This window comes from Cyphomyrmex costatus, unplaced genomic scaffold, assembly GCF_001594065.2.
Source record: "Cyphomyrmex costatus isolate MS0001 unplaced genomic scaffold, Ccosl1.0 scaffold1352, whole genome shotgun sequence".
NCBI lineage: Eukaryota > Metazoa > Arthropoda > Insecta > Hymenoptera > Formicidae > Cyphomyrmex > Cyphomyrmex costatus.
In genome coordinates, this window is record NW_017275339.1 from 39205 (window position 1) to 47241 (window position 8037).

At 43.1% G+C, this 8037-nt stretch overlaps 2 protein-coding genes across 2 annotated transcripts; both read right to left on the reverse strand.

The window, feature by feature from the left end:
• Positions 1-1160: 1160 nt before the first annotated feature.
• On the reverse strand, positions 1161-2717 carry LOC108782880 (matrix metalloproteinase-14-like). Its single transcript, XM_018551270.1, has one exon. The coding sequence runs from the start codon at positions 2715-2717 to the stop codon at positions 1161-1163; it is 1557 nt and encodes a 518-aa protein (XP_018406772.1).
• Positions 2718-2935: 218 nt separating this feature from the next.
• Positions 2936-4174, reverse strand: LOC108782881 (uncharacterized). The gene has a single exon (XM_018551271.1). The coding sequence runs from the start codon at positions 4172-4174 to the stop codon at positions 2936-2938; it is 1239 nt and encodes a 412-aa protein (XP_018406773.1).
• Positions 4175-8037: the final 3863 nt, after the last annotated feature.

An 8037-nucleotide genomic window follows, 5' to 3' on the forward strand; every position in this document is an offset into this window, starting at 1 on the left:
GCGCTTACCGTTAATTTATTCAAGGTCGCTACGCGCGAGTGCGATCTATTCATAGTTCTCAGGGTCGCGCGTTGAATAAAAATACATTTTTTTTGGTCGTGTAATTCAGTCAGATTGAATGTGAATTGATTTTCTTATTTGTCAATATATTTATTCGAGTGTTGTTACTACATGAGAGAATACAATTTAATAATACAAAATAATGTTTATTCTTGAAGCGTTTTAATTCGGTCCGAAGATCAGTGCGATTAGTTCGCAATCGATTATGTCGTTGCGATCGAAGTATTCATTTTCGTACATGGTTTTTTGTATGTTCATAGAATCGTTCACATTAGCCGCGGTATTGAGAAGACGCGAGTACTTTTTGTTTATGATGTCAGATACATTGTCGAATGAGGAAATGAGACGATTGACGCAATATTCTAGATTGAATAAATTGACAACTGTACTGTTTGACAAGGTCATTCGTGAAGATGTCGAATCAAGACGCAACATCGGTATACTGTTAATTCGACAGAAATGCAATGTCACATCTCCGATGTATATTGGCGATGGTGCGTGTTTTCCTTTTGTATTTTCGGGTTGCAAAAGCGACAATATGACGCGTTTATGTTCGATGAGCTCGCTCCATACGGTCGGTGAGAGGAACATCTCTTTGCCGTGACTGTCTCCAAGAACTACAGTTATCTCGCAGGGCAATTTGACGTTGATGCCGACGGTTAGATACTTGTATCCGGTAGCAGTTAAAGGATATCTTCGTTCCAATATGCGTACTGTGGTTCTGTGCGAAAGAAAAAAAAAAATTAGTTCAGAAAAAAACAATGATTAAAAAAAAAAAAGAAATACAAATTCCTACGTGTCTTTCGTATCTACTTTTTCGTTATATTGTTTCTGCATATTGTTCGTTTCGTTATACTGTTTTTCCTTTTTTCCATCGTGCTCCGTGATGAAATGCTTTGCTGCCGTATTGGTGAAAACTCTTCTGATCTTCGCGTCATTCGTACGCTCGATGAGGAGACGTCGAGAGTCGTCGTCGGTGTCGTTTGAAATCGCGTACATGTTTTTCTCTCTCTCACGATGTTAATAGAACGATTCGTTCTTTCGCACTGATCGTCTGCGTACCCATGTAGTAATATATTTTTTTTACTTAAAACATCGTGCTAATCGTCCAATGCATCCTCTGTGGTGTATTCGAGTAAATTATTTGATTGAAGCAGTCGATTAAGAAGATCTTGCAATTGTCTTAGCAGTCCGTCTGTAGGACAATTTACGTTGAGTATTTTCATGTCGAAAGTATCGGCATTCGTTACTGTTTGGGTGAACTCGTTGAATTTGTAATATTGACGTTTTTGTAGGAAATGAAGAGAACCGTCGATATATCGGTAGGCTGCAGTCGGAGATGATGGTATTCCCGGAAATATCGCTTTTAACGAGTGATATTCGCGAATAGTCATGTCGCATTCATTCATTAACGCTACGCTGTCGCCATCGAAGATCACGTACGTTTGTCCTCGGTTGGTGACTAATGCTGCGTTAACGCGCATTTCTGCGGGAAAGTTCAGGTCGGAATGCGTTTTCGGCCAACCATTTTTCAATTGAAAACTCGGATAATCTACCATGTAAATTTTATTATTCGCGAACATCACAATTTCTTCTGATGGCCGTTGATACACAGCGTTTATTGAAACGTTCGCCGGAAGAAAACGAAGATAGTCATTGAGCGCGAGTGGTCCCTTGTACCTTTTACCATTGATGGCTATCACCCATATGCTCTTTCGATAAGTGACGAATATGTGATGTTTCAACACCAGTACATTGTCCACGTATGGTAGATCGCACAGATTTTGCGTTGATGTTTTACGCGTATCTGTAGTTACCGATGGAGATCGTGTACTCGGTACTTCATTTTGATTTTTTCCATATAGACGTTGAATAGCTAAAATGTCCTCTATACTGAGTGTAGCGGATCTATCGGTGACGTAAGGAAACATTAGAGAATCTGCCCGATGATTGTGCGATAATCCTAATGAATATCCTATTTCGTGCGTTAACGTGTAAAGTAAATGTAGTTTGTTTTCTGATATACTTTCGTTTAATTGTATAAGCCAAGGTTCCGCTACGTCTACGTGTATCTCAGTGCTTTGCATGGGGTCGTTCATAGGTGGAAACGCGTGTGCGAGCACTCCACCGGGTCCGTCGAACAACCCGGAACAGATCGTTTCCTCCCGTCTGTTGTCGATGTATGTGTGAATTCCTCCGCGATATGATATCAAAATATCTGGATTTAACGTTTTACGTTCGAATGTTAGAGACGTGTTCGCCACCCATATTGAGAATGCGTATGTCGCGAGTTTCAATGTATTCGCGTCCGCTAAGTTAAAGTTCCACGTAAGATGCGTTTTTTTCCATTTTACTGTATTCGTATTGTGTTCCTGGTATGGCATATCTGGAAGTCCACATCGAGGTTTTCGCATTTGATCTAACGTATTATCGTTCAATATACCGTTACCTGGTATTTGATAGTATTCTTGAAATAATGCGATAGCCTCTTTAATTTTGTCATCCTCGATCGACGTGTGAGTAGATACATTTGCCTCTTTTAGGTAACCGTACCTCTGCAAATATTCTATCACTTCTGTGTTTACGAGATTTTCAGCCGTCGGTGTCGACGCGCATATCGTTACGGAAACGAAAGCCACGAGGTAAGCGAGAGACATTGCGGCGTACGTGCACAGCGGAAGTATACGGTTCAACAGTCAATCGCATTCTGCCGAGTATGTGGAGGGGAGAGGAGTGATATGTGTGTCGAAAATAGATATAGGAAACGAATCGTCAGTAAACGTAGTACAGTTCGTTTCAAATAACGTTTATTTTGTGAAGCATACATTAAAAATACTCAGTCTGTAATATCGTGAAAAATTCGTTATATTTATTGTTAGATAATTTTACGAACGACATTTGTCAATGGATTGTACTCTATTAATCTGTCATGAATAATTAGACAATAGGCCGTGGTGTCCGATGGAATGTTTTTTCTACATTCGAATTCGATACGAATGTCCACGGTTGCGCTCTTTACAGATTCGTTTTGACGAGAGCAATCGATCACCACGAGTGGCGCGGACGAAATAAATTGCGCGAGTGATAACAAAGCTTCGTTTCTTTCGTAGCCGTAGTACGAGTTCGCAAATTTTGCATACATGTCGTACAGTATTGCGACTTTATTACGTTCGAAATCCACATTCATATCATCGTATGGAAAAAAATCGGAGTTCAAAAAGAGTTTCACGTTGGCGAGCGCGCACGCGTCGAAATGAGTACTATCCTGAGAGAGTACGTTTCGCTTTCCAGTTTGAAGCGAAAGGATCACGTATCGTGGTTTTTCCAAATGCGACGTTGTCTTCACAGCCCACGAATGCTTCGTCGTGCTCTGAAGTAGAGGAAACTCGTACAAATCCCAAGATCGAAATCCCATGCTGAGATATCGTCCGTTTTCCAACGTTCGCAAGAGTGATAATTTGTTTACGTCGTTCAGTATCACGTGCGGCATCTTCCATTGCACTTTTGATAATGTGAGTGTAAATTCCTCGGTGTCGCTAGCGATAACGCAATTGTTGTCGTTACGCGCACGTATCAGAACGAGTTCATGTCGGGCGTTTATCACTATACGTTTGTAGTCCTCACAAAATCCAAGAAGTGTGTTGAGCGGTACACAGAAGTTGAACTCTTCAGATGTTGTTATTGATCGATCGAGCAATAAGTCTAGAGAAAGTGCAATTTTCCATCCTGCATTCTCTAACGTTTTATTTCTTTCAGCTGTCAACGAAATGTAATTTTTAATAGTGCTTGTAATACCGACGTTTCTGTTTCTGTCAATTTCAACTCCGTCTAATTCGTAACGAATCTCGTCGAACATGAATGCGACGCAGTTATTCGTCAGTTTCGGTGTTTGGTTGGTACTTCCTTCCTTCTGTTTTTTGACGAATTTTCCCTCGATGTAGAGTACACTTTCGCACGGTAACGTGTAGAGATCCTGATGTTGAATCGGTATTCGTATTTCATCGCTGTATCCGAATGTAGTGTTAGCGTACGGATTGTACGTGTGAGTCTCTATTTTAACGATGCGATCGTCGAAGATCGGAGCACCTCCGATCTTCAGGATGTCACGATTCATTTCTCACGACGAATCCGAGTGACCGTAGAAAGGCGACGTTCCTCGCGTTTAATCGACCTCCTCTTTTTTGTTTTTTCGTTCGATTGTATCGATTTTTGAATGGCTTCCACAATGTCGATGTTTGCGATACGTTCACTCCGTCGTACGAATCGTTCAGGACGAGCATCTTCCACCCTCGAACATAGTTTTCCTAGCGTTTACGTCGTATGTGTAGTCGAATCGATATCTCTTCGCCGCGAAAGTCGATCAACTGTCCGTTTTGATCCACTACACGTATCGTTATATCGGTAATGTTTCGTGCGATGACCGGGAGGTAAATGACGTGCGCCGGAGTAACGGATAGTTTATATCCTGGAGGAACGTTCACCGCGAATTCGTGTATCGTGTGTACCGGTCGGTCGTTGTTGTACGCACCCGAGGTAATGTTACACTCAACGCGAATTATATTCACGTTCATAATTTTAACCGGTTCGTCCGATACGTGCCACTTGTTCGGTCGTAACATACGAGACGAAAAGCCCAATAATGAACCGATACTGTTCGTTTTGGAAAAATCTATTAAATATTGACACTTGATCTCACTTCTCATGGTGTTTTCGTTCGCGCGAAGAATCAATACAGATTTCGCTCGTTCCATAGTTCTTTCGTCCTCGAATATTAGATCTACCTCGTCGAATTCTTCGAGTTCGTCATTGTTGATAGTACTCGGTAGTGTATTGTGAACTATAGCGGTCCTCAGATACTTTTCGATATCGTTCAATTCGTACGAACCTACGGGAATCGTGATCGTAATGTCGTCGGTGTCGAAGTGGAATTTATTATTCGAGGAGTTGACGTTCGGTATCGTGTTGTACGTTTCGAAATTCGTAAGACCCAATTCGTATTCGCTATCGCTCAAGTCCAAAGCGGGGAAGTAATTCGCCGCGAGGACACTGTTTTTTCCCGTTAATGAGAGAGTCAATGACATGATCGTAGCGCGAAAGCCACCGCTGAACTGTTCGGATTGTAGTGCGATCTGTCACACGAGGACTTTTTTCCTCTTCCAATCGATCTCCCAGAGAAACCGTAGACACAACTGACCGCAAATGCTTTGATCGTACGACTGATACGATCGCCTGTTGTATGTGATGTTACCTCCGAGATAACGTTCGACTTCCTTCGGTGGTCTCAGATTACCGAAACCGTCGAAGTAGACAGATTCGTTTCCTCTCTTCGCGTAAGCGACCCAGTGTGTACCGGGTGCTGTCGAATCGTCGAGATTCACGATACCGCTCTCGTTACGACGTGGTTTCGCGGGCATCGCATCGCGCATGAATACACCTCTGAAGAATGGCAATTTTAAAAGATACGCCGAACGACGCAATTGCTCGTTCGTCGTGATACCGGAGATCGATAAGTTAAGATCCTCTACCGTTTTCTTCCATGATGTTTTTTTTTTATCCTCTTCGTTCTCTTCCTCACGCGACCGCCACGTTTGTGTGGCGCAATGTACAGACCGCGACCCTCCATCGCGCGATTGTGACGTTGCAATTCCTCGAGTTGTCGTCGAGCGGCTTTTCGATCGCCCACTGCTTTCGCCACGCTAGCTGCTCCACCGATCAAAGATCCGAGCGCACCCAACACTGGTAAAATTGGCAGAAAACCACCGCGTTTCGCTACAGATAAAATCCTCGTTCTCCTTGATTTGTTTCTTTTTCTCACACCCATGCCCAATTTTGTCTTCGCCTTCATGGCTGCCCAAACGGCGGTCGCGACGGCTTTCTCACCGAACGTCGAATCGCTTGCTGTAATACGCTCTTTTGCTTTCTCGGCGAGAGCTCGATCAGCACTGTGTCGACTGACGAGATCTTTGCTTTGCGAATACGCGATATCGTGTTCGCGACAAGCCGCGTCTAATTTATTGATGCCTCGATCGCCGCGAGCTAATCGTTTCGCGAGACGCGTACCTGGTCCGCAAAATTGGTATCCAGGAATGTGTAATTCAAACGGAAGCGCGTTTATCGTCGCGTTCAGTAAACCCGTGCCGTGCGCAGGTATCATTCCGACTTGACTATTTGCATATCAACGCGACATTGGGGACAATTCTTGATGAGAGGCGGTGGACCGTCTATATGCGTTTTTTGATTCGGAAGATTATAATGCTCGAAACACATACGACAACGTTTCACCTCAGTATCGGCTTTTATATGATCGGGCAATCGATCCCACAATTCTTCGATATAATTTTCGAAATCGCGCAGAAGGATGACCCTTGGTACGTATTGCAGTTGTTCGGCTGTAAAAGCGAGAATGTCGCGTTTGTCCGTTATCAGAATGAACATTTTTTTTTCGTAGATGATCACTCGTCAAAATAAATGATAGACTGTGCGAAAGGCTCGTCTGTTCGCGGTATAAATAGCACGTGTCTTTCCCCCGTCGCATTTAAGTTCGCGCACGCGCGTCAAAAGAGCGACACATGCGATTCGTGCGACAATCTCGAACGATAGGAGTATCGAATCTCGATCGGAAGACGCGACTGATGTCGAGTGACATGGTCAGAGAGAATTGCAGACACGGTCCTGCACTACCTAGTTCGATACGTTGCATCATTTGCGGACCTTCCAATTGTGGTAAAACGAATATGTTGCTAAGTCTGATAGAGAGTCCACATGGTTTACGTTTCGAAAACGTTTACGTTTATTCGAAATCCTTGTTTCAACCTAAATATCGATATCTCGAAGAGCTGCTGGAATCGATCGAAGATATCGGTTACTATGCTTTTTCTAATAATGGTGACGTTATTCCGCCTAGCGAAGCGCTTCCAAACTCGATTTTCGTATTCGACGACGTAGTCTGCGACAAGCAGAATACTATCAGGGAATACTTCGCCATGGGTCGACATGCGAGTGTTGATTGTTTTTATCTCTGTCAAACATATGCGAAAATACCAAAGCATCTCATACGCGACAATGCCAATTTGCTAATTCTATTCAAACAAGATGGCACCAATCTGAAACACATTTACAACGATCACGTGAATACTGATATGTCGTACGAGAAATTTTGCACACTGTGTCATCTATGTTGGCAACGCAAATATGGTTTCGTGGTTATAGACAAGGACAGCGCGTTACAGAATGGCACGTATAGACGTGGCTTCGACGATTTCGCGATTCTGTAAGTCGTACAGTGTTTATCGTGACAGCGCGACGATATAGACGAAACGAATAGCATCGCCGAACGCGAAAGAACCGCAAAACTGATCGCGAAAACACGTGCGTCGATTCGTAAGAAACACAGAGCGTTGAAAACGGGCATAATGGAGAGCGAAATTGCCCTGGAGAAAAGATTCAAACCGATCGTAGAACCGTTGAGACAAATTATCGATATCACTGAACGAGACAAACAGTCGAAAATTGGAGATGTCGTGAAAGTAAAAACGCCGAAAGGTAAACGTGAGCACAGTGACAACGACAATAATGATAATGATGTTAATGATGTTAATGATGATGTAATTGCTAGAAAAAGTAAATGTTATGTATTCGGATTTATAAGACGCGCCATGTATAAGAGAGCAGTGCTTAGTTTGCGACATGTGGCGCTGAAGCAAGTGACGTGGTGTGCGTGTGTGTGCGTATGCTGCGCGGAGCAGCACTCCGTTTACCGGCTTGGAGCAGAAAGCATGTGTGTGTATGCAGGAGAGTTAGATTTCTGAAATATAGTCAAGTCCGTAGTATATTACTTTATCGGCGTACTTATTGAATCCCTTGCTGAATTTGAACCCTGGAATAAATATGTATAATAAACTGGCGACGAGGATGGGATTTTCGCGACTACCGATAAAAGAAAATAATAGGGCGAGGTATGATGCGCTAGACGTGTAT